This window comes from Pinus tabuliformis, chromosome 6 (genome assembly GCF_031772625.1).
Source record: "Pinus tabuliformis cultivar Carrire ecotype Pingquan chromosome 6, CPIR1, whole genome shotgun sequence".
Lineage (NCBI taxonomy): Eukaryota > Viridiplantae > Streptophyta > Pinopsida > Pinales > Pinaceae > Pinus > Pinus tabuliformis.
In genome coordinates, this window is record NC_142292.1 from 847,932,162 (window position 1) to 847,959,190 (window position 27,029).

The following is a 27,029-nucleotide window of genomic DNA, read 5'->3' on the forward strand; positions in this document are numbered from 1 at the left end:
AATGTAGAAATTAGGGCAAGGTGGGAAAAGTATGGCAAATGAAGGGTAGGAATCATGGATTAAGGGTTGGAGCAGATTATCTGATGGAGGAAAGGTAGATAGAGAGGTAATACAGGTGATCTGCACACAATTTTCTAAAACTGACCAAACAAAGGCTATGCAAACCCAAGATCTAGCTATCTTGACCTAATTTGACCTAAATAACAGCAAGGAAAATGAACAACAGTTTATTTGCAACGAAATAATGTGAAATTCTATGCAAACTAAGCAATCAAGACTCTAAACATGTAACCAACTTATGCAAATAAAAATCGAACACTAATGATTGCATGGCGAAGCAAAGACTGTGTTTTTGTTGGCAGCAAGGTCACCTTGATCCCAGCTCCTGATCCCATTGAGGGAGAGGTGAAATCAGAGGTGCTTGATGGCCTTTTTCTGAAGCTCTTCCCTATTAATAACCTATCAACTCAATGTGAACATAAAAAGCCTTTTTAATCATCAAAAGTACTCTAAATAACAAAGCAAGATTTAAATCTAAATAGCAGATTTTATTCTAAGAATGCAACAAAGACACATGAAAGTAAACAAAGGAGGTACTGGGCACTTGAGATGGGCCCAACCCCAAGAGCTACAGCCTCCTAAGAGAGATTTAGAGCTGGTGCAAAGCTGGATTCATCTTTATTGAGCAAGAAAAGAAGAGTTACATCAAAAACTGTCCACAAGGAAAACTTGAAAATGCAGAGCTAAACTAGTGCCTAAAAAATGACTAAAAATCGAACTACAAACTAGCCAACTTTTGCCTACAAAGTGACTAACTGAAATGAGGCCCTAAGCCCTCTTATTTATACAAATTGAGGACCCCAATAGTCCTCCTAAACTTTAGGGACTTGGCTTCCCAAAACTTGCAGTTAACAGCAGTCCGACTTGACTTGCTTGGCTGCCCTTGTGATAATCGATTTGGTGGCCCTTGAACTCCGAGCTGATGGTGGAGAATTCGAGGTAAGGGCCCATAAATGAAGGGGACACCTTCTTACAAATCCTTTCCCTTGTTCTCCCACGAATTTGGCTGCCAAGTGCTCATTAAAACCTTTGATTTTGTCTCCAAATTGACCAAAAGGACTACACAAAGCACACATTAGACTTGTTGGCATAATGACTAACCCAATTCACTCTATTAGCATAAATATAATAAAAAACATGCAATAAACTAATGAGAATGGTGGATTAAGTCAAATTAGGAGGTTGAATGAGCCCATATAATTATCCATTTTTGGGGCTCATCATCACCCCCCTACTGAAAGTGTTGCTCATCCTCTGAGCAACCAATCTATCTCCTCATCTTTGATGGCCCTGGTGGCCTCCCTGTCATCCCAAGCTTCTGAAATGAAGTCCTCTTCTCGGTCATGAAACCATGCCTTTCTCTCTGCTTCTTCCCACTGCCTGTGCTCCTTTTCCTAGAGAATTCTCAACTTCCTGTAGAACTGTCTCAGCATCCTGTAGAGAGGCCTTTATGTCCAACATTTTCATTCTTTCTCTCCAGGTGGATGTCTTCGGGCTTCCCCGTTCATAGGTGATGGATGCCTTTGAGGGAGACCTCTCCTTTTGTGTAGCTGGGGTGTCTACCATTGTAATTGGCTCTTTTGACTGAGGCTGGGGTCTGCCAGTCTTAATCCTCACACTCCTTCTTGCCTTAAAATATAGGGGAGGCTCCCTCTTTCGCTTTTCCTTCTGCTTGGGAGATGTGCTTAGGGTGGCCAGCACAGCTGCTGCCTCCCTAGCTAAAATTTCTGGTGATTTTTCCCTCTGTTGCTCTGTCTTCAGACTTCCTGTAGAAAGTCCTGTGCTGATTGTTTTCTGTCTTCCTGTAGAAGCAGTTTTTGGGCTTCCTGTAGAAACAATTTTCACTGTTTTGGCTTGCTTGGCTGGGGGTGTCTTCTCCTTCAATTTTGCTGTGGTTTCCTTGGATGTGCCCTCACTTGCTTGGACCTTTTCAGTCCTTTCTGCCCTGATTTGCAACCATTTCTCCCTTGGTGTTTGTGTTGTTGTTTCTTCCTCTGTTTTAGGCTCAACAATCTGCCCATTTCCCCTTTTTCTTTCTGTTCTTTCTGTGCTTGAATGTTCTGTGTTCCTTCACCATTGGTTTTCTCACCTTCTTCAATGTGTTCTCCCATTATGAATCCTCATGGCATGGTGGGAGTGCTCTTTTTATGTTTTAATCAGAAAAGGAAATGCTCAGGAAAACAATGGTCAATCACTAAAATAGAGGACAACTGAATTTGGTGTTTTCTGAACCCAGGGAGGAGTTTCTCTTATGTTCCTCACAATACCAGATAGCAATAATTCCCTTGTTTCTGTCACCCAGAATTCGACTGTCGGTTTATTGAAAGGACAATGTTGTTTTTGCATAACTGAGCATAAGGGCACAAATTATCTTCTCAACACATTGATACATATGTAAATTCAGGTTTCCATGCACAAAGGGTGGCCTCTACTACAACATATATCTTCTTTACTTTTAAAGATGATGAGGAGATTTTAGAGTGCAGAGAAAGAGCTTGGGCAAATATAGTGGAATATGTAGGCAATCTTTCATATTTTGTTGAATACACAGGTAGACTGTTACTCTCATTTTTTTCAATTTAATGCTGTGTTCAATTCACCATTTTACACCAACAAATCATGCACAACGAAGTTTCCCCGATCCTACCTCATTTGGAGGTTGAAATTCGCCGAAAATCCTAGGTTTTCCTTCTACATGGTTGTTTTCTGCGTTTCCTGTAGAAGACTTCATGTAGAACGAAACTGTGCTTCCTGTAGAGCACGATAGGTGGGAATTTAAAAAAAAAATGGTAGAAATCTCAAGAAATCAGGCAGGAATCTTGCAGAGGACCACTGGTTAACTGAGCTGGACGTGGTGGATGCGTGCTCCAGTTGTGACCGCAGTTGAACAGAGGGTGGTGAGAGTCAGCCGAGCATTTTTGTAATTGCTGCGTGATTTGTGGTGAGGGAGTGAAGTGGCCAGGTGTACGTGGCCACATGCAGATGGAAGTGTTGTTCCTGAACTGTGTGTTTTCCCCCTGTAATCACTGCCGTCAATTGAACTGAGGTTTAAACGGCCAACACTCCCGGTTGCTTTAATTTTCACGTGAGTCAGTTGTCCACGTGTACTGCATGACTTCCGGCTGAGCGCTAGAGAAGGAAATCGGCTTAACCTTGCTAGATTCATGGCTTACCCCACCATTCCATTCGTTCATGCAGTTTTTAAATTAGATTTATGCAATGGAGGAACGATTTTCAGTCACATACCTAGAAGTTGAATGACTGCTATGAGGTGCTGTGGCCTTTCATTTGCTGCATACATTGGTTTCTGTGGTTGCATGAGGGCTTGGTGGCTAATTCATGACTATTTTTTCTTGTGCAGGTATCTTCTGGCCGGATCCATGCTGTAGGAGTTGGCTTCACGTTCAGATCTGCACCCTCAAGCTGCTGCTGCTGAATTTTCACAGGACCGAAACTTGTTTTCGCCATTGCTCCTGAATGATAGATCGGATCAATCTGAAACTTGCTGAGCATGTTCCTATCATCATTATGCATCTCCCATAGAAAAATTGCGATCAATGGATGCACATATTTCTAGAAAAACAGAAAATGGCTGAAGATTACAGAGATCAATTTCTCGGAAACCGTGCATCAGAATCGGCTGAAACTGCTTGGGTAGGTTACTATCATCCATGTGCATCTCCCCATGAAACAGGCTTTGAAACAGACGCACGGATATGGAGAAAATGCAAAAATGGCTGAAGGTGATGGAGGCTGATTTCTTGGAAACCATGCACCAGAATTGGCTGAAACTACTCAGGCATGTTGCCATCACCCCTATACAACTCCCTGTAAAACGGTTTTGTAAATGGATGCACGGTTTTCAAGTTATGGAAAAAACAAATTTCAGCACTAGGTATTTTTGCTTCAAGGCATTCTGCAGTTTGGTTGCATGGTAAGAAAAATGAGCCTATAATGCATACTTGGAATTCATTGATGCAGAGTCTAGATGGAGCTTGGACAGGTAGAGCATGCGAGACTTTGTTGCTTGACTTGTCACTTAAGAATTCTTGCTGTCAATCTGAGGCAAACAGGGTTTCTTGTATGACTGCAGGAACACATAACCAGGTGGGTGCAATGGAGGTGGAAAGAGATGGAATAGGGCGCCACATGGTGTTGGATTGCATAAAGGTGTGGCTGTAGGCCTAAAAAATTGATCCCAACCATCAGATTCCCTTTCAAAATTGAATTTGGCTCGTCCGAAGGTTCTACAGGATGTTTCCTGTAGAAATTCAAAACTTCCTGTAGAAATGCCTGAAACTTCCTGTAGAAAGCCCAGAACTTCCTGTAGAAAGCCTAATCTTGACCTGAATGTGACCAAATCCTAGGAGAGGTGTGGCCATGGAGGGAGTGTCCGAAGGGATGTCCTGGAGCCTAGTACGGACTTCTTTCCTCGTTTTACGCACCCCTCTTTTCTTGCAAATTATTCACTGCAACCTGCAATTTTTCACAGAGATTAGTCCTGCTTTCTTTTTTCTTTTTTGCTTTTTTTTTTTGTTTTTGAAAAACAACCAGGGTTCCTCATGGAGGTTTTCACCCTAATTGCCTGCCCTGGGCACCTCCAAGGGAGGTTTTCACCCAGGGATTTTATTCCCTTTTTATCTTTTTTCCCAACCCATTGACCGCCTCATGGAGGTTTTCAATCAATGAGCCAATCTAAGGCACCTCCGAGGAGGTTTTCACCTTAGATTTCTATTTTCCTATTTTTTTCATTTTTTTATCTTTTTTATCTTTTTTTCTACCCTACCCTACTTGAAAAACAAAATTCTTTTCAAGTATAAGAATACTTTCAATGGAGCCATGTGCACATCGAGATTAGAGACAAAATGATGTGACAGTTTGAGATGCATGCTTTGACAGCTATCCAGATTTCAGAGACCAAATGATTTGACTTTGAAGGGATCAAACATAGCTGAGGAAGAGAGTACTGTTGCAACTTAGTGACCATCTGAAACCATATTTCAATATAGCTCTGATATCCTTGGTCCTTTTGCTGATCTGGATCATTCTTCATATCTTCTTCTATCATGACCTTCTCATCTTCCTCTTTTTGCTGATCTTTCTCTTGAATACATGGATTTGATGGTAACCATGAGGGAGCTTTCTTGATTTCTGCTTCTGATGTTTTCTCTTCATCAAGTGCAGCCCATGGTGCTTTGATCTCTTCTTTTGAATCTTCTTTTGCCTTTGGTCCTTCAATGTTGTCAATATAATCTCTGTTTTGCAACACTCTTCCTGAGCTATGGTGAAGATCATTGAGCTCAAGAGGAGTCATTTGGACATGTTGTGCCTCAGCTTTGCAATTGGGTTGAGCTATTCCAATGTGCGGGTTTGGAAATGGTTGTATGGGTAGTTGAGTGGGGGTGTATTTTTGAGATGGATGTGGATGGGTTTGTGGTTGCGCAGGTGGTGGAGGCAAATGGGTGAGAGGAGAGTTGTATTGGGGCCTCCACCCCTAATGAGGTGCATTCCACTGAGGCTGTGGCTGAGCATAAGAGTGAAATGAATGAGCAACTGGTTGGGCATAATATGGATCTGTGAAGGAACAAGGAGGAGGTGTGAACCAGGAAGGATGAGTAGGGGGACCCCAAGAAGGCATGAAAGTGGCTTGATAGGGGTCATAATAGGTCTCGGATGTCCCTTGAAGTTCCTGCTAGTAAGATCTAGGTCCATGTGGCCTCCTTTGGTTCATATAATAGAGTGGTTCAGTGGCTCCTTTAGCCCTCTGATATGCAGCTTTAATTCCGGGCAAGGAAGGGCACTGATTCGTAGGATGGTATTCTTCACAGATTAAACACACTTCTATGGAGTGCAATGGACATTCATTCCTAGGATGCTTTCTAGTGCACCTGGGAAAAAAGATGGCCAAAGCCCTCTTGGCTTCCTCTTGCTTCCTTTGGATCCGCAAGGTATCCAGTTGCATGGCAAGAAACTGCCTCATATCACTCTTGAAATCTTCCATCTGATTTGCAAATTCGTTTTTGGACAAGGTACTGCTCCCAACATTTCTATTTGTAGCCATTTGCTCCAGAGAAATGTTTTCTTCTTCTTCTTCCCTTGAGGTTCTTCAAATATGTCTTGTGGTCCACCTAAGGGTTCTTTAATCACAGCCATCGAAGAAGAGAGAAGGTTGGCTGTGTGAAGCAGTGGGGGTGTTGTGCAATCATTTTTCTGAATTATCTCTACTCCTACAAGGCATGAAAGTAAATCTTTTTGGTTGATTTTTGCTTGTACCTACAAAACTAAAATAGATTGAACTGCAACTGACTATCTTGCTGAAATGAAAATGTGGAATTGAAATGAAAGCAAGAAAGGACTAATCTATTTTGCTCAAATGAAATTGCAGGAATGAAATGCTAATCTATGCTTGCAGAATTGAAATTGCGGAATTGAAATGCTAATCTACGCTTGCAGAATTGAAATTGCGGAATTGAAATGCTAATCTATGAAAGCAGGAAATGTCTACTCTACTTTTGCGGAAATGAAATTGCAGAATGGAAATGAAATAAACTACTTAGCAGAAGGTTGTAGTAGAAAATAGAAGAAAAGCAGCAATCACCAATACTCTGACGCTTCCCCGGCAACGGCACCAAAAAGAGTGGTGAGCCCCAATATTGCAACAATAATGCTGCAACTCCTGGAACTCCCTTCTTTAATTTTATCAACTCGGTAGTTCGTAACAAACTTGGAAGCGACGGTACTGTATGCACAAGTACTAGCTCTTGCCGCAGCTGTCACTTGGTCAGCTGGCACAAGTTCGCTAGAAGCTTAAGCCAACTTCTATGAGCTCTTAGAAGAAGCTTTTTAACTGATGGACGAAAGCTAACTCAAGGAAGGCTAATCTACTCACAGAAAGAAATTGGAAAGCTAAAAGGAAATGTAAACCCTAGCAAACCCTAATTTTACCACCTAACCCTACTGATGTAAGAAAGAGGATGCAAGCTACTCAAAGAGATGCCATTGACTTCTAGGAAGGTAAAATGCATGTGTTTAAGCTACTTCTACATTAACATCTGAAAAAAACATCTTTTTGTATTTTTGAATAAGTTGTTAGAATTATCATGCATGCGATTTAACTATTTTTGACTATGCAGAGGTGGATTGGTGAGAGGAAATGCTTGGAGGAGGTCGGGAAGGTTAAGAGAGGGCCTAAGGGGTCCCTAACACCCTTTCATAGAGTTTCACAGAGTTTGGCTACCAAGAAACCTCATTCGTGAGCTTCTACAGGAAGTCTGCAGGGGTTCTACAGGATGTTCTGGAATTTCTACAGGATGTTCTGTAATTTTCTACAGGATGTTCCGAAAAGTGGATTTTGGAGGGTTGATGGAGGAAAAATGGTGGGAAAGTGGAAATGGAGGCTGGATAATGATGTTAAGGGGTTTAGGACCCGGCGCATGAGGCTAAGGAGCGATTGGATTTGGTTCACGGATGGAGGAAGCGATGATGCACAAGAATGTAGAAATTAGGGTAAGGTGGGAAAAGTATGGCAAATGAAGGGTAGGAATCATGGATTAAGGGTTGGAGCAGATTATTTGATGGAGGAAAGGTAGATAGAGAGGTAATACAGGTGATTTGCACACAATTTTCTAAAACTGACCAAACAAAGGCTATGCAAACCCAAGATCTAGCTATCTTGACCTAATTTGACCTAAATAACAGCAAGGAAAATGAACAGTAGTTTATTTGCAACGAAATAATGTGAAATTCTATGCAAACTAAGCAATCAAGACTCTGAACATGTAACCAACTTCTGCAAATAAAAATCAAACACTAATGATTGCATGGCAAAGCAAAGACTATGTTTTTGTTGGCAGCAAGGTCACCTTGATCCCAGCTCCTGATCCCATTGAGGGAGAGGTGAAATCAGAGGTGCTTGATGGCCTTTTTCTGAAGCTCTTCCCTGTTAATAACCTATCAACTCAATGTGAACATAAAAATCCTTTTTAATCATCAAAAGCACTCTAAATAACAAAGCAAGATTTAAATCTAAATAACAGACTTTATTCTAAGAACGCAGCAAAGACACATGAAAGTAAACAAAGGAGGTACTAGGCACTTGAGATGGGCCCAACCCCAAGATCTACAGTCTCCTAAGAGAGATTTAGAGCTGGTGCAAAGCTGGATTCATCTTTATTGAGCAAGAAAAGAAGAGTTACATCAAAAACTGTCCACAACGAAAACTTGAAAATGCAGAGCTAAACTAGTGCCTAAAAAATGACTAAAAATCGAACTACAAACTAGCCAACTTATGCCTACAAAGTGACTAAAAAGTGACTAACTGAAATGAGGCCCTAAGCCCTCTTATTTATACAAATTGAGGACCCCGACAGTCCTCCTAAACTTTAGGGACTCGGCTGCCCAAAACTTGCAGTTAACAGCAGTCCTACTTGACTTGCTTGGCTGCCCTCGTGCTAATCGATTTTGTGGCCCTTGAACTTCGAGCTGATGGTGGAGAATTCGAGGTAAGGGCCCATAAATGAAGGGGACACCTTCCTACAAATCCTCTCCCTTGTTCTCCCACGAATTTGGCTGCCAAGTGCTCATTAAAACCTTTGATTTTGTCTCCAGATTGACCAAAAGGACTACACAAAGCACACATTAGACTTGTTGGCATAATGACTAACCCAATTCACTCTATTAGCATAAATATAATCAAAAGCATGCAATAAACTAATGAGAATGGTGGATTAAGTCAAATTAGGAGGTTGAATGAGCGCATATAATTATCCATTTTTGGGGCTCATCAGCATTCCACAACCTACAAGGTTGACACCACAAAAATTAGAAGAAAAAAGAGCAAAAGGGCTTTGTTACAATTGTGATAAAAAATACACTAAAGGTCATAAGTGTGCTGAGAAGAAATTATTTTACATAGATTATGAAGAGGAGGAAGAAAAAAATCAAGAAACATCAAAAGAAGAGGATATACACTAGGAACCAACCCCACAGAAAGAAGAAATGAATCCGACCATATATGGTATTGCAATGCTAGGAATTACCACTCCTCAAACTCTCAAGATAGAAGAACACATCAAGTTGAAGAAGGTTCAAGCAGTGAAATATCAGGAAGAAAAGTATCAAGAAACATCAAAAGAAAAGGATACTCACCAGGAACCAATGCTAGAGAAAGAAGAAATGAATCCGACCATATCTTGCAATGCATTGGTTAGAATTACCACTCCTCAAACTATAAAGATAGAAGGACATGTCAAGAAGAAAAAGGTAATAGTGTTGATTGATTCGGGTAGTACCCATAATTTTATTCATTGTAAGATAGCCAAGGAGTTGAATTTCTTCCTATATCCAAAACCAGAGTGTCAAGTGATGGTTGTAAGTGGAGGAACCATAAATTGCTCTCGAAAGTGCCATAATATCAAGCTATCCATGGGAGAATATGTATTGAATAGCCCAATTCTTTCTGTTCCAATGGGTGGTACTGATGTTGTACTAAGAGTCCAATGGCTACAATCCTTGGGTACAATATCTTTTAATTTTCAAGAACTTTTCATGAAATTTTCTTTGAAAGGAAAGGAAGTTGAATTAAGGGTTATCACAGGGAAACCAAGAAAGATAATTAGCTCTAACGGAATGACAAAGCTTCTAAAGAAATAACAATGAGGCATAATTGCACAATTATGTTCACTAATGGTTCCCACATCGAAATCATCTATTTCTTCAGGTCTCCAAAAATTCTTAGGCAATCATTCCAAGATATTTGAGACTCCCAAAGGTCTCCCACGTATTTGTGATCATGATCATGTTATTCATTTGATTCCAAGAAGTGTTCCTCCAAATATCAGGCCTTATAGATATCCTTATGCCCAAAGGAGTGAAATTGAACATTTGGTTGCACAAATGGTAGAGGTTGGTATAATTATCCAACCAAATTTGATAAACAAAGCAAGGGATGAATGGAAGAATGGCGAAGAAGGGTGCGAACTCATTCAAAAGTTGCTGAAGATCCCAGTTCCAATAATATTTCTAGAACTTGACAAGGAAGGAAAAATCATATTGGAACTTGAAGCATTCACAGAACCGAGAAGTCGACAAGTACAAAATCGATCAATTTAAGAGTATCTCATCAAGTGGGAGAACTTACCTGCTGAAGATTCCACATGGAAGGATGAGAATTTTATTCAAGGACTATTCAAGTGTTGAGGACAACACTTTTTGAAGGAGAGGGGAATGTTAGGTCCCTATACTACTAGTGTAACCCCTTATTGTTATTAGTACAACCCCCTTATTATATTGTTGTGCTCAAGTAGTCGCCATATTGTTATTATTGTGCCCCATAGAAGTCCACTATTGTTATTATTATGCCCTTACATTATTATTGTTATGTCAGCTCTGATTATATTATGACCCCTTAGACTCCTATATATAGAAAGGAGGTCTTGTCATTTGTATCATCAAAGAATTGTTCATTTGTGTAATGTAAAGGAGGTTTCCCCCTCGAAGAGGCTTATTTCTAAGGCGTTGATCGATATTCTCTATCTTTTTGTGAGCTTGTTTCAGAACAGTTACCAAGTGGATGATCTCCCTTCAAAACTGCACAATCCTCAATGATTAAATCCTTGACTGCATGCATGAGTTTTCTCCATGAGAAAACATAATGTGCAACTGATAGTACACTATCTTAGACTTTAATCTCAATTAGGTCTTTCTCAGAATAGAAATGCATGAGTTTCTGATGAGGGAATCTTCAATTAACTGGAGTAGCACTAGTTGAGTGCATGCATGCATCAACTGACTGTTAACTCACTATTAGTTCCTAAAACAGTTTGGAACTAATTTAACTGGACTTAACTCAGTAAACTGAGTTAACTAATTACAACTCAAATATAACTCAATCTTATCTCCTTAATTTTAGGGATAACTCTTGCATGACTTCAGAAAGACTTCTAACTTGAATTTCTCCAACTAATTAATTTAAAATAAATTAATTAATTATTTCCAAGTAGCTGTTAAGACTAAATTCGATTTTAATTCACAATTTAATTCAAGGACAAATTAAATTGGAATATTCTTGTTTCCATGTTTCAACACTCCCTCTCAACAAGAAAGGGATTATCTGCCACCTCGATCCTGTCCCTATGGAACTCGAATTTACACTTTGATAATGCCTTTGTCAAAATGTTAGCATCTTGCTCCTATGTCAAAATATGTTGTAGCAACATGATCCTCCTCGCTACACAGTCTTTGAGATGATGATACAGGATGTCAATGTGCTTGGACCTATCATGAAATACTTGATTCTCAGAGAGTTTGATACAACTCTGGTTATCACAATAGATCACAGTTGGGTCTATCCTTTGATCAAGCAAACCAACTAGGATTTTCTGCATCCATATGGCCTCACATGCTGCCTGAATTGTAGCCATGTATTTTGTCTCTGTCGAGCCGAGTGCAACCGACCTCTATTTCCTGCTGTACCAAGAAACTGCCATTGACCCAAGGTTGAAAATCCCTCTTGATGTGCTCTTCTGATCTGATGGACTCCCTGCCCAATCTGCATCAGTGAAGCCCTGTAGCTTCACTCCCTTTATTCGTCTGTACCATAATCCATACTGAGATGTGCCTCTGAGGTATCTCAATACATGATTTTCTGCCTTCCAAAACATCTTGGTAGGCTGAACCATCGCTTGACTCAGCTGGTTCACCACATAGCACAAATCTGGTCATGTGTTCACTAAGTACATCAGTGAACCCACAAGCTACTTGTACACAGTAGCCTCTACCACTTCTCTTGAAGTAGAAACCGTTGTCCTCTAGTTATCTACTAGAGGAGTCTGCATGGGCTTGCACTTCTCCATGTGGAATCTCCTGAGTGTCTCGTTGGCATACTTGCCCTGAGACACAAACAACTCCCCATCCTTCTACCACACTTCCATGCAATGGAAGTAATGCATGAGACCCATGCCTTTCATCTCAAATTCTCTTACAAGGTCCTCCTTGCAAGACATGATCAACTGATCATCACCAGTCAATATGAGATCATCAACATAAAGTACGATGATCAACAACTTACCTTTCACCACGATGTGGTATAGGTTCACATCCGCTTCACTCTTTGTGAAGCCCAACCTGGTGAAGTAGTTGTCTATCCTGGTGTACCAAGCACGAGGTGCTTGCTTCAGCCCGTACAACATTCTCTTGAGTCAGAACACTTGTGAATCATGATCGAAGGTCTCAAAACCTTCCGGATGCTCTATGTACACCTCTTCCTCAATCTAGCCATTGAGGAATGCAGCCTTCACATTCATTTGATGGATCTTACAACCCATCTATGTTGATAGTGCCAACAAAGATCTGATAGATGAGTACCTTGTTACAGGAGAAAAAGTCTCATCATAGTTAATCCCATCGACCTATGAAAAGCCATGAGAAACAAATTTTGGCTTATGCTTCTCCACACTACCATCAGCAACTTGCTTTACCTTGTAAAGCCAACGGTAACTCACAACTGACTTATTCTCCAGTCTCGGAACCACGTCCCAAACACTGTTACAAACTATGGAGTCATACTCCTCCACCATAGAATCAACCAAAATTGGCTCCTACACTGCTTCTTCAAGGGAAGATGGCTTGGTCTCAGCACATTCCCCAGCAAGGGCCATGTATCCAGTGTACCTCTCAAGTGACCTCCTCTGTCTACGCTGAGAATATGGTGCTCCCATATTCTCTCTCACATCCTTCAACAATCTGTCATCTTCTCTTTTGCGCTTCCATCCATCTCTTGAAGACGTTGCTTGAGTGGATGTCTTCACTCTTGGAACCTCTGCATGTGGCTGCTCTACATTAGTCTGAGGCTCCTCCTCCTTAGGAACCAACAGTTCCTCCATAGCCTGTAGTTGGAGCTCCCTCTCAAGGGAAACTTGCATGGCCTTCTTCTCATCAAACTTAAGATCTCTGCGAACCACTGTCCTCCGACTGGTAGGCAAGTACACCCGATAGTTGTGAGGTGTATCAGTGTACCCCACAAATATCCCCAACTCTGCTGTCAGCTCAAGCTTCTTCCGTGCATCCTTTGTCACGTGGCAATATGTCAATGAGCCAAAGATCCTGAAGTGACCCACATTTGGTCTCTTACCAGAGAAATCTTCCTCTGGTGTCTTCATCCCAATTATGTGATGTAGGTTTCTATTCTGCAAATAGACCGCTATGTTGCATGCCTCAACCCACAAGTGAAGTGGTAGGCCTTCGTCATGCAGCATTGCCCATGCTGCCCCTACAATAGTTATGTTCTTCCTCTCGGCCACCCCATTCTGCCATGGGTTATGAGGTGCCGTCAACTCTCGTTTAATTCCTTCTGCTGCACAAAATTCCTTAAACTCTTAAGAGAAATATTCTCCACTGTTGTCACTTCTCAAGGCTTTGATCTTCTTCCCTGACTCTTTCTCGACCAAAGCTTTGAACTCACAAAACTTTGTGAAAGTTTGGTCCTTCTTTTGCATGAAATAAATCCAACAATTACGAGAATAGTCATCAATGGAAATCACATAATACCTTTGCTTTGCTGTGGATGTCGTCGAGAATGGTCCACACAAATCAGTATGAACTTGCTCTAAGATAGCCTCTGCTCGACTGTCTCGATCATGAAAGGAAGACTTAGTGTACTTTCCCAAGGTACAACCTTTGCATGTGTCAACTTGGTCAAGTTTACCTTTGGGGAGTCCTATAGATATCTGCTGCATTATCTTGAAAGCCCCATGATGCAAATGGCCCAACTTCCTGTGCCATGACTCACCAATGTCTTGGATTTGCACCAATTTTTCTTTCGTACTCAATGCTACACAATCATCTACCTCTAGCTTATAGAGATTCTTCACCCGAATCCCCATCCTCTTGGTCTGACTCGTGGCTATGTGTCTTAGGAATGCCTTTCCTTCACTGAAGACAGCATCGTAACCCTTTTCCTCCAACATTACGACCGATACCAAGTTATTCTTCAGTCCAGGCACATACATTACATCTGTCAAGGTGAGAGGAGCTCCATGCTCCCTCTTAAAAGAAGCCGTGCCCACTCTTGAAACACTATACCTTCCATCGTCACCCATCTCTATGCACATCTTGAGGTCTTTCTCCTCATGTGGAATGAGGCTCCACTGTCAAGATACTAGACACAACCCATCATTGATGACACCATGCATGTGATGAGGGTAAAGTCCATTTCGAACTGAGAGGCTAATGCCTCACCTTCCGATCCTTCCAAGGATCCCTTCTTGGACTTCTTCGATGGGAAATTAGTCACATAATGTCCCATCTTGTGACAATTAAAGCATATTACTTTAGACATGTCACCCTTCTTCACTCCATGAGAAGAATTCGATTTGAAATGGGAAGCCTTCCCCTTCCCTTTGTTAGAAAATTATATATTACGGAGCAATGGAACACATAAAATATTGCAGAAATATAAACACAGAAAATGCATAAAACAAGAGAGACACAGATATACATGGTTCACCCAGTTTGGGCTACATCCACCCTGAACAGCCAGTCCTTCCTTTCTATTATCTAGCAAAATGAAGAGACACAACCTACAACAGATCCGCTGTAATATCCTCTGTTTTCTCTCACAGTCTCACCTCTCTATTTCTCACTCAGAGAATACACATCTATGTCACAGCCTCAAATACAATGCCCTCATACAAAGAGAGGGGTTTTCTTCTAGGGCAAAAAACCATAAACTAAACATAATTTCTACCATCAGATCATTCGTCTAATGAACGGCCCAAATTGACTAGAAATTACTATACTTTTACAAGGCAATTTTACATCTATTTTTGGCTTCGGGGGAGTTGCCCCCGAACCCCTGCTGGGCGACTGCTAGCCCCCAGACCCCCATGGGGGGGATAAGTCCCCCCTGCACCCCCCAGCGTGGAGGGGTGTACAAATTTCCTGGGGTATACATCTGGCTGAAACAAAGACCTCTGAACAATCATGCTCCACACATAGCACCCTTTCCTTGCCTTACTTGCTAAGGACAGATTTTCTTCATCATCATTCTTGTATGAAGAACCATCTCGTGTGCTCCTCCTGATCTCGTCCCGCATAAGATCCGACCACAATCGTTCCCAATCCGACAGTTTCTCCCTTCCATTTAGAGAGTCTTGGTAGCTATTCCAACTCTTTGGAAGGCCAAGGAGAGCTAGGCTCACCATATCATTATTGGCAGTAGTTATTCCGACACTGCCAAGCTCATCTCTGAAGGTGGTGAGCTTGTTCAGATATGTGGAGATAGTATCACCCTTCTCCATCTTGATTCTTCAAAGCTTATCCTTGAGTGCCAATTTCCTTTAGCCACTACTGTTCTAGTAGAGGTCCTTCAATGTCTTCCACATTGAAAATGGAGTATCCTTCCCATCGAGACTCGAGACAGTATGGTCTCGAAGTACCTCAAGGATGATTCATCTCGTCTTTGCCACACACTTCCACTTAGCCAACTCTTATGCATTAGTTGAAGTCGGCTTTGGGATTTCTTGATCAATGAATTCCTTCAAGCCATTGTCTTCTAATACAACCTCCATTCTATCTTTCCATGCTATGTAATTCGAACTACCTTCCAAGGCATACTCGAGTCGCAAGCCATAGAACGCTATTGGCCAACCTTGAAGTATGATATGAATTTGATCTGCACTTGCAACCTCGAACTTCAAACTTCGAATTCTCATCTTAGTATACTGTTCACGTCTCCAAAACCATGTAGAAAATATGTGATAGGTTAACCCAATAATGAAATATAAATCAAAGAAGAATACTATAACCTACTTCTACTATCAATTTGCGGAAGCTTAAAGAGCGAGCTAAACAATATAACCAGAAGAAGAAGAATCAATGGCACAATACACATGAAAATACTTTGGGGAAAGCCTCAGCTAAAAATCCCACTATCTGTATTATCATACAAGGTGGAAATACATGGGAATTATACAAAGCCTTAGCTCTTGCGGCTAGCCAGCTCTCAGTACAATCCTCGCAGATGCTCACAAGCAATCTTGGCTTCTCTCCAGCCTTCCTCTCTGCCCTCCAAGCTCCTATTTCCTTGCATTTTTCCTCTGGGATGATTCTCTTGTTACCAAGTGGATGATCTCCCTTCAAACCTACGCAATCCTCAAGAATTAAATCCTTGATGGCATGCATGAGTTTTCTCCATGAGAAAACACATGCAAGTAATAGTACATTGTCCTTGACTTTAATCTCAACTGGGTCTTTCTCAAAATAGACATGCATGAGTTTTTGATGAGGGAATATTCAGTTAACTGGAGTAGCACTAATTGAGTGCACGCATGCATCAACTGACTATTAACTCACTATTAGTTCCTCAAATAGTTTGGAACTAATTTAACTAGACTTAACTCAGTAAATTGAGTTAACTAATTACAACTCAAATATAACTCAATCTTATCTCCTTAATTTAAGGGATAACTCTTGCATGACTTCATAAATACTTCTATCTTGAATTTCTCCAACTAATTAATTTAAAATAAATTAATTAATTATTTCCAAGTAGCTGTTAAGACTAAATTCGATTTTAATTCACAATTTAATTCAAGGACAAATTAAATTGGAATATTCTTGTTGCCATATTTCAACACTCTATTGCTCATTTGGGGAGGCATGTGGTAGTCTGCTGCATGATATTCAAAGTGCCATTATGCAAATGGAAAAGTATTCTATGCCAAAGTTCATTGACATGCCAACTCTGCACCTTCTCCGCATTTGTGCTCAATGTAGCACAATCCTCCACATCTAGCTTGTAGAGGTTCTTCACACGAACCCTGATCTAGTTTACCTCTCCCATGGCTATGTGTCTCAAGAATGCCTTTTCTTTGCTGAAGATCACATCATCTTCATGATCTTCCAAAATTGCAAAGGAGACATGATTCTTCTTTAGACCTGGAACAAACATCACATCCTGAAGTTTGAGAGGGGAGCCTGACTCTCTCTGAAAGGTGATTGTACCATTCTTGGTCACGTTGTACCTTCCATCATCTCCCATCTTGAGATTCTTCTCCTCCAAACTACTGAAAAAATATTTTTTGTCATATGGAATGAATCACCATTTTCAAGGTACTACACGCTTCCCATCACTGTGATGACCATGCATGCAATGAGAGTAAAATAAAGCTCTAACTGTGAAGCCAAAGCTTCACTCGCTTCTCCTCCTGGTGTCTTATTTCTTGTCTTCTTGTGTGGACAATTTGTGGCATAGTGCTTGAATTCATAACAGTGAAAGCACTCAATTCTAGACAAGTATTTCTTCTTCCCCCTTAACTAGATTTTTCTTTGGACTTGGATTTCTTCCCTTTCCATTTATTTTCCTTTCTAGCGAAGACAGAATTTTCCTCATCCTCACCCTTGGATGAAGTCTCGTTTATGGTATTCCTCCTTATTTCCTCCTCTACCAAATCGGACCACAGACATTCCCAATTTGGTAGTTTCTCCCTCCCATTCATCTAATCTTGGAAGTTGTGCCAACTATGGGGAAGGTCTACAAGGGCTAGGCTCACCGAATCATCCTCTTCTACAGTAACCTAGCTTAACCAAGTTCATCATGACATTGTGTGAACCTGCTCAAGTACTGTGGAATGCTCTCATTCCTCTGCATCTTGATATTTCAATGTTTGTCCTTGAGTGCCAATTTCCTATGGTCCCTACTATTCTAGAACAAATATGTCAGTGCTTAACACAATGCATACAAAGTCTCTTTCCCATGGATATCGGAGAAAATATGGTCACATACTCCCTCCAATATGATTCTCCTTGCCTTTTCTACACACTTCTTCCAATCTACCATATCCTTAGCATCAAATATTTCTTGTTTTGGAATATCATTATCAATGAATTCCTTCAACCCATTATCCTCTAGGACTTCCTCCATGCGGTCCTTCCATGCAACATAATTTGAGCATCCCTCAAGGTCATACTCAAGCCTTAGTGCATTGAAATCCATATTCTTAGTCCCAAAGAAAACCTGCAACCATAATCTTCAACTTTGAACCTCCTATAATGACAATTTCGAAATATATGATCTACAGTGATTCCAACTCTGATACCATGTAGAAATTAATGTGTTTATTCAATATTGTTCATTAAATTTACTAAACACGAGACTTGAAGCCACTCTACTGATATGTGGAAGTTAATTCACCATCCAAAACAAGAATCATAAACATGTAAAAGGAAACATCACTCATGCATATATATTTATGTAGGGGAAAGCAACTGCTCAAAACCCCTTACTAGTTGTATTGCATTAATCAGAGAATAGGGGTGAAATACATATGCTTGCTCAAAGCTTGAGCACACCCTAAAAGTGTATAATCTATCCCTCTTCATGGCACACTGAATTTGGCCAAAACTTAGCCAATTTTCAAGGCCTCCAAGATCCTATTTCCTTGCGATGTTCCCTTGGGAAATTGCCCCTATTTTTTAGAACTTTCACACCATGGAATTGCACAATTACCTTAGGCCCTTCCTCTAACTACATGCACCACCTATACACATTTGAATATGCTACAACTGATAGTACACTACCTTGGAATCTCCATCTCAAATGGGTAACTTGAATTCTCTGCATGCAACAATTATTTTAGGTTGATTAATCCATTAATTTATTGATCACTGAGTGTGGTTGAAGTTCCACTTCCACAACTTGACCTCCACTAGTTCTTGTGACAGTTAGAACTAGTTAAACTAACAATAACTCAAATTAACTAAAATAGATTGCTACAAATTAAAAATTAATCATGTTGAACTAAACTCAAGCTTCCCCAACTCGAATTAACTGAGTTAATTGAGTGACAAGTGCCATGACAACTCATTTAACTACCTCCAAGAATTCTACTAAAATAAAAAATCAAATTTTCTCTAGTTTGACCAAGGCAAAGTCAAATTGATATTTTCTTGCTAGATTTTCAATAGTCCCTAGGGGTCAATGGTAATTAGCATGCTTACATTAGCATGAGATCATCATTCCATGTAGAAACTTGTGAGAGGTTCCATGTGTCACCCATTTTTTGGCGATTGACCAATTAGAATGTACGATTACTACCAACCACATGGCGGTCCCTAGTGGTGCCATGGTACCCTACTGATGTCATCCAACTGACACGTCACTCCACATCATCATCACATCATCATTGTTTCCACATCATTCCTTCCAACCAATGAAAATTAACCATGTGTGAACCCACTAAGCATCTACCATATGTCACGTCTTTACTTTCCCAGAGAAGAGAGTTAAACTTCGTGCATGTTGAGAGAATCCACCTTACAATTATTTTTGTGGCTACCACATTAATTAGATTCATGCATAATTGAATGGCTTTTAAACATTGTTAAAATTTAGGAAAATTGGAATGCTTTTCACCATCAATCTACCAAGGAGCCTTAACCTAGTCTCAAACATGTGTGATATTTAACATATTTGAGGTTTGTGGGTTTTTCCCAATAGTTTAGGTTCTTTACCAATTTTTATTTTCAAATGGAAATAACTTCTCATCCAGGAGGAGTTTTCGAGAGTGTGATATACCATTGGAAAATTCTCAAAGATGATTATCCAATCATGCCATCCATAGATTCATTAGGGGTTAGGTCCCCATAATAATATTTTAACCCCATATTATTATCTTTGTGCTCCATAAAAGCCCACTATTATTATTTTTGTGCCCTTACATTATTATTTTTATGTAGGCCCTAATTATATTTTGACCCTTTAGATTCTTATATATATATATTTTCTTTCCACAGGAAAATTGAATTCTTTATTAAGGAAATAAAAAGTTACAAAGTAGATGCATCAAAGCATTCAAAACCAAACTGTGAATCCACCATATGCAAAAAGTGAAACCACAACATACTGAGGAAAGTGGAAAGTGCACTTGCTCAATACTAATAATCATATGAAGTAACTATAGATCTGTAATCATAAACCTATGTCTCTCTGAACATTTGGAGAAAAAAAACAGAAAATAGTATCAGTTTGTGTTTTATCCATAGTCCAATAGTCATATACAAAAAACATGATCTGAAAGGAGAGCAAAAATCCTCAAAATAACTAAACTGCTCCACAACACAAAAAAGTAGAGATATTTAAACCATAAAAAAAAATTGAGCTATTAAAAGTATGGAGCCCAATCCGACTCGGTGACCTGCCCGTTGTTAGAATCAATTATATGTCAGGAGTCTAGAGCCTGCTGTAAACCTTTTTTAGAAAAGTAATCTGCTTCCACATTCCTTTCCTTGTAAATGTGACATACAAAGAAATCAACAAAGGCTGATTTAATAAAAGAAATTTCTTCTAAAATAGGAATCAATGTAATATTTTGACAGTGCTGCACATTGTTTGTCCAATTTATCACATTCAGAGAGTCACCAAATATCTATGCTGAATCAATCCCCAACTGTCTTAACCAACATAAAAGGATTTTCAAAGTTTTTAGTTCTGCATAGTTGTTTGAACTAGTACCAATACCCACTAAAGCTTTTAGAATTTTGTGTTCATTTATGTGTATGATGATCCCTACCCACATCTATCATGAGCATTAAAAGCCCCATCAAAATATTCCCATGGGATTTCGGGTCTAATGATTTCTTCTTGAATGTTTCAACAAGACAAAGAGGGAGTGGTTTGAGGAATCAATTCATAGATAGAGGCACATTGAATAGCAATAGGATACGGATTTGAAGGTTGGTCCTGAAAAATGATTTTGTTCCGAGTCAACCAAATCCCCCAACAAATTATCGGGGGAATGTTCCTATAATGAGTATCATTTGTAAATGACCACCAATTTTTCCAAGCATCCAACAAGGAAGAACCAGACCAATTCATGCTAATACCAACAACCTTCAAAAAGATATCCCATATTCTTAAAGAAAAAGGGCAACTTAAAAAAAGATGAGAAATGCTTTCTTCAAAATTTTTGCAAAGTGTACACCAACCCGGACCCTATTTGTTTCTTTTTTGAAGGTTATCCCAGGTTGGGACTTTGTTCTTGAGAATGCACCAGAATAAGAGTTTGGATTTTTCTGGGCAACCAAGTTTCCACAAAGGCTTGAACCACCAATGCCAATCTCCACCAACCCTTCAATTCATTTGCAAGATGTACCCAAACTTCAGGGCATATATTCCATTGGGGGAGTGGACCCATTGAAGTTAATCTTCCCTTTCCCTTATGTGAACATTTGTTCTCTGCAAATACATAGTGTAGTCCAGACATACACCCTCCCATTAAGGCTCAAGGTTTAAATCCTCAGTCGACTTCCAACCCTCGTTCCAAAAAGAAGTGTTTTCGTCATTTGAAATTTGATTGAGAAAGTAAACCACCTTATTAGTAAGGGACTCTCTCAGCTCCCTTGGAAGAGTAAAAATATCATTACAACCAACCCAAGGGTCCACTCCCACATGAACACTAGTACCATTCCCAACAAGCTAGGATAGACCATCAGCCACAATGTCAAAAGACTCAATCATAGCCTTCCAGATGGTCGAAGAGTTTCTTGAGGAATTTTCCGGGGTTCGCAGCCAGACATCAAAGTCCAGGGGATAAATATATTTCCTTTTTATCACAAATGTCCATAGGTTGTCCTTGGTTAAAAGACTCTAGCCTGATTTTGCTACCAAAGAGTGAGAGAAACATGTAATATCCTTTATGCCCCACCCACCCTTATCTTTTGGATGAACAATTTTCTCCCAGGCAACCCAGGGGAGAACATCATCTTCCTTTAATCCCTCCCATAAGAAGCGACTATAGATTTTCCTAATCAATGAAATATTTCCTATGGATCCAAGTAAGAGCGATCCAGTAAACATGGATGGCCAATAAAACATATTTTATAAGAACCAAGTGCCCTGCTCTTGAGAGCCACTTAAAGCTCCAATGCTTGACACACTTTTCAATTTTTGCAACTAACCATTTCCAATCTAATTTCCTGTAGGAGTCTAGCTTTAAGAGGAACCCAAGGTATTTGAGACTATTCAACAAAGGATTTAATTAAAAGGGAAATAAAAATAATGATCTATTTATATCCACCCCAGAGAGCTCATTGTGAGTAATAGAGGACTTGTGTGGATTAATGCTCATCCCAATTGCCTTAAGGAATAAGTCTAGGATTGAATTCAACTATGCAAGTGGTCCCCTAGACCCATAAAACAATAGTAAAATGTCATCCACAAAAAGTAGATGAGTAATAAAAATATATATAGAAATTTCAATTCCTTTATATTCACCCCTTCTAATGGCATAATGGATTAATTGGCTCAAACCTTCAGCAACAAAAAAGAACAAAAGGGGTGATAAAGGGCATCCCTAACGAAGACCCCTTTGGCTAGTGAAAAAAGGAGAGGTAGTCCCGTTGATGAGAAAAATAAACTCACATTGGTTATACAACCCATGACTCACTTAATGAAACCAATATTGAAACCTAGATGAGTAATCAAAAGACACAAGAACATCCAGTGAATCTTGTCATATGCCTTTGAAAGATTAATATTGACAATCATTCCTTTTTTTGTGTCTTTTGATATTGTGCAGGGATTTCTGGGCCACCCCAATGGCTTCATGGATTTTCCAACCCTCAAGGAACTCGTAGTGTTCCTGATCAATTCTTTTTGAAAGGATTCTTTTTAAGTGTTTTGCAATAGTTTTGGCAATAATTTTGTATGTACAATTGCACAACAAGATGGGTCTGAAGTCATCAAAACCATGAGGATCATCCAATTTAGGGATTAATGACAAGAAGGTTGAATTAAGGGGTTCATGCACAAAACCCCTGCTTCTGGACTCCTCCACCAGTCTAACCAAGTCATCCCCGATTAAGTCAAAAAAATATTGGAAAAATTCCACCATCCAGCTAGCAGGACCCGAGCTCTTCTCCTTTTGCATAGATTGAAGAACTCTCTCCACTTCCCCCTTTGATACATGGGCCATGAGGATCTCATTATCGCCCTCCTCAACAAAGTTAGGAGAAACGTATGCTACCCTAATGACTTTGGCAATGGTGGCCTCAGGGGGAGCTTTAAACAAGAATTTGAAATAACAGACCCTCATGGATTCCAATTCACTGAAAGAAGATACCGACCCCCCATCATAATTTTTTAGTTCCCAAATGGTGTTTGAGTTTTTCCTGCCCTTGGCATAGTTCTGGAAAAATTGGAGTTTTTGTTCCCAACCTCAAGACAAATGGCTCTAATTTTTAGCCTCCATTTTTCTTTGATGTCTTTCAGAATCATATACCTTTCACCCTCCATGGATTTTATCCTTCCATTTTTCTCTTATGTCTCATACCCATCCCCTTCCAGACTTTTTAAAGACTCTAGTTCAATCTCAATGGATTTTAGAGTGACTTCATTGCTTAAAGATTTTTTCTTTTCCCAAGATATTATTGATTGTTTCAATTTTTAAAGTTTCTCCATAAAAGATTGAGCAAGGGATAAACCCTGGGTTTCGTTTTGAGATATCCAAATCTCACGAACCAAATTATTGTAGGAAAAATATTTAAGTGAGGAAGAGTTGAATTTAAAAGGGGAGTTAGGCTTCCTACTAGCCCCTTTTAGTTCCAAAAAAATTGGGAATTTATCTGAATCACCCTAAGATCCAACCCACTGGCGAAAGAAAGAAATTTGAGTAGCGAGATATTCTTTAATCAAGAACTGGTCTAAACATTTTTCCACCCTTCCCTCTCCAACCCTTCTATTTCTCTAGGTAGGTTTTTCTTTCAAAAGATCAACATCAATAAGTCTATGAGTCCACCTATGCAATTGGTCCCCAAGATTCAAAAACCCTAAGGAAACATTGAGATCCCCTCCAACCACAAGCTTAGAGAAATTTAGCAAAGATTTTGAAGATAACTTGTTCCAAAAGGGTATACATCCTTGACAAGGTCCTTAAATGTTTATAAGAGTTAGGTTTGAACAGAGATTCGAGGAGTAAACCTCTGCTCTTAGCATCAAATTAGAGCCCCAAGAATTTAAGAGTTTTAAGACGTAGTCCTTAAATCCCATAGCTAAACCCCCAAAATGGCCTCATGCTTCCAATGCCACAAAATTCCAACAAGGAAACATGTTTCTCAAAGTATTTATTGCATAATACCCATGACCAAGAGTCTCCTGAAGCATAATAACATCACAATAGACATTTTTAAGTAATTGTTTTAAAGCTAACCTTTTTTTGGGGCTGGAAATCCCTCTGCAATTGAAAGACATCAAAATCATTTGGAAACCACCATAGGGTTCATCACTTCTCTAAGTGACCCTTTGAGGGAGAGTTGTTTCCCATCGGCTATGTCAAGTTTTACTTTTAACTAGGCCTTTGAAATGTTTTCTTTCTAGCGCCGAGTCTTGGGGGGACTTCCAGTATCATGGATAAGATCAAGACCGCACACAGGTTCATCGGAATGGTCTCTTTTGTCCTGGGGCCCAAGGTTATAATGGGGCTTGTCAGGGAAAAGTTCAGAAGGAAGGGGTAAACCAGAGCCTACCAAAGGGGGTCTAGAAAGATTTAAAATCAAGATTGATGTAATGATACTATCAAGGGATAAAGAAACATTGCACATTCGAGAAAAACCATCAATAGGAGGCTTGGAAGGACAAGGTCTAAGAATAGGATCCACAAGGGGAATACACATAATCGAATGAGAAAGACGAGGGGAAAATATGGTACCTACAGGATGAGATGCCTCCACCTCTAGCATCTCATCCCGCATATGTAATTTTGTAGGTCTTTCAACCTCTTCAGGTACTGGCAATTGAACCTCCTTGACCATAATCTGAACCAGAACCTCTACCTGTTGTTCCCCAGGATTTGTTGATTGCTCCGTAACTATGTCTTCAGGTTGCTCATGTGTTTCTTGTACCAGCTCCATCCCGTTCTTCCTCCAATGTCTAATCCCAAAAGGACAGTCCCTTTCCAAGTGGCCATCTTCGTTGCAGTGATGACATCTATAGAGAAGTTGTTCACAGTTAAGAATTTGAGTGAGAGAGTAGCCATCCACCTGTATCTACATCATATCTTCCAAACCCTCCCTCGGGTCCAACCTAACCAGTATATGTGCCACCTTTCTTTCCTTAGTCACCTGAAAGGACATATCAACTTCCAAAAAAGTACCCAGAATGTTCCCAATCGCCTTGAAGACATCCATCGATTATAGCTGATGGGCAAGTTCCAATAGACACACCCACACAGGGATATCTCCTAATAATAGAGTTCAGGCTTCTGTGATCCATATCAAGTTAGAGAAAGATTCTTTGGCGAAAATCACATGGAATATCATTTGTCTATTGGCGAAAGACAAATGATATTCCATGTGATTTTCGCCAAAGAATCTTTCTCTAACTTGATATCTCCTAATCTTTCTCTTTGAGCATCAAAGAGGGGAGTCCATGTTTTAAAGAAAACTAGAGCTTTCCCAAAACCCCATTTTTGCTTAAGCACCCAATCAACAACTTCGACATTAGAGAATCTAACCATGAACCAACCCCTGGTCAAACATATTACCTTCGTCTGTGAAACTAGCCATGCACTCCACTCCTTTTTTATCCATTCCATAATGAAATTTGTAGTGAAATGTCTTCCCGTTACCCATCCCACTATGATGCACTCTGATGCAACCATAGCTTCATCCATCTGCATGTTGACCCCTAAGATCAAGTTCGGTTTCTTTGGTTTCTTTCTTATCACCTTCCCCTTCCACGTCTTCAGGCCTGAGTACTAACTGTTAACTAAAGGGGATTTTGAAATAGTTTCTTCGTCCTCTTGGATTTCAAAGCCTAGAAACCCTCCAATGGCTCATTCGGTATGAAATTAATGTTTTGAAGACCCTCAAATTCTAGTGCCTACCCACTAAAGCCAATAATGGGGGAATGACTACCCTCCTTCAACCCTAAAGAACCCACCTCTAGTTGACCAACCAATTCCGACCCTTGGCCAGGAAGAGCTGGAAACCTTAGCACTTCATTCCCTAGTTCATTTTGAAGTGGCTATCCCACCAAAGAATTTAACTCTCGGAAGCCAATAAAAGGGTTCTCACCATTACCAAAATTCTCGGCAACTAAAAAAAAAAACTGTGAGACGTTAATGGCACATGCTAGAGCAGGAATTTTACAATTATGTGTTTTGTACAAGATCAAACTCACAACTGACCCTTTAACCCCCAAAATTTCATTTAAAAAATATTACAACTCTTCCTTTCTCTTAATGCTGCTACTTCTAACGATATCTTCCAAAATGCCCATTAGAAACCTAGAAACAGAGACTACAAGAGGGGTTTTAGGGCTTACCAGTAATTCCACCGACAACCCAATAAATATGCATGACAGTACTACACAATCCTTACCTTCAAGAGCTTCAGAGTCTGGAAACCAGTAAAATTCCCTTGTGGATGGGGGTTTTTACTCCTCAAGCAACCCTAGGCCACTGCAAAAATTCCATGCCAGCTCCATACCACTACTTTTGCTAGGTGGAGACATAGCTGGTGAGACAACCTTCGCTAGATTTTGTTTTGTCGGTTCCAAACCCCATACTACCAAAATATTCTCCGGTGCCTATTCCAAATCCACATAGTCCCTTGGGATGACCATCTTGATAACAGTGAAATGAGAAAAAACTAGAAAACTAACACCGAACTGAACCGATCAGTGAAAGATTCGAGCAAGTGAAAATACTTGGAGAGAACCCAATGTGGAGGAAACTCCTGAGGGCAGTCCACCCTCGATGACCTGAAACCAAAGTAACTAAGAAGCCTAAGGTGAAATCGACAAAAAACTTAATAGCACGAGGATGGTAAATGAAAGGATGATTGAAACTGCAGAGTAGCACAATGAAACCACAATCGATCACCCAAAAAATCATGGGAATGGAAAAAACGGAAAACAGTTCCGCCTATAAAAACCTACCTCAAAATTCTCAAAACTTTCCTCAACACCCAGACCA

At 40.0% G+C, this 27,029-nt stretch overlaps 1 protein-coding gene across 1 annotated transcript in view; it reads right to left on the reverse strand.

Moving 5' to 3' along the window:
- Window positions 1-24,963, reverse strand: part of LOC149261535 (beta-glucosidase 13-like) — a 56,387-nt gene extending 31,424 nt beyond the window's left edge. The window contains exon 1 of the mRNA XM_089369604.1: window positions 24,766-24,963. Coding sequence (XP_089225730.1) covers window positions 24,766-24,963 — 198 coding nt within the window. The remainder of the gene's footprint in view (window positions 1-24,765) is intronic.
- Between the last annotated feature and the right edge of the window lie 2,066 nt (window positions 24,964-27,029).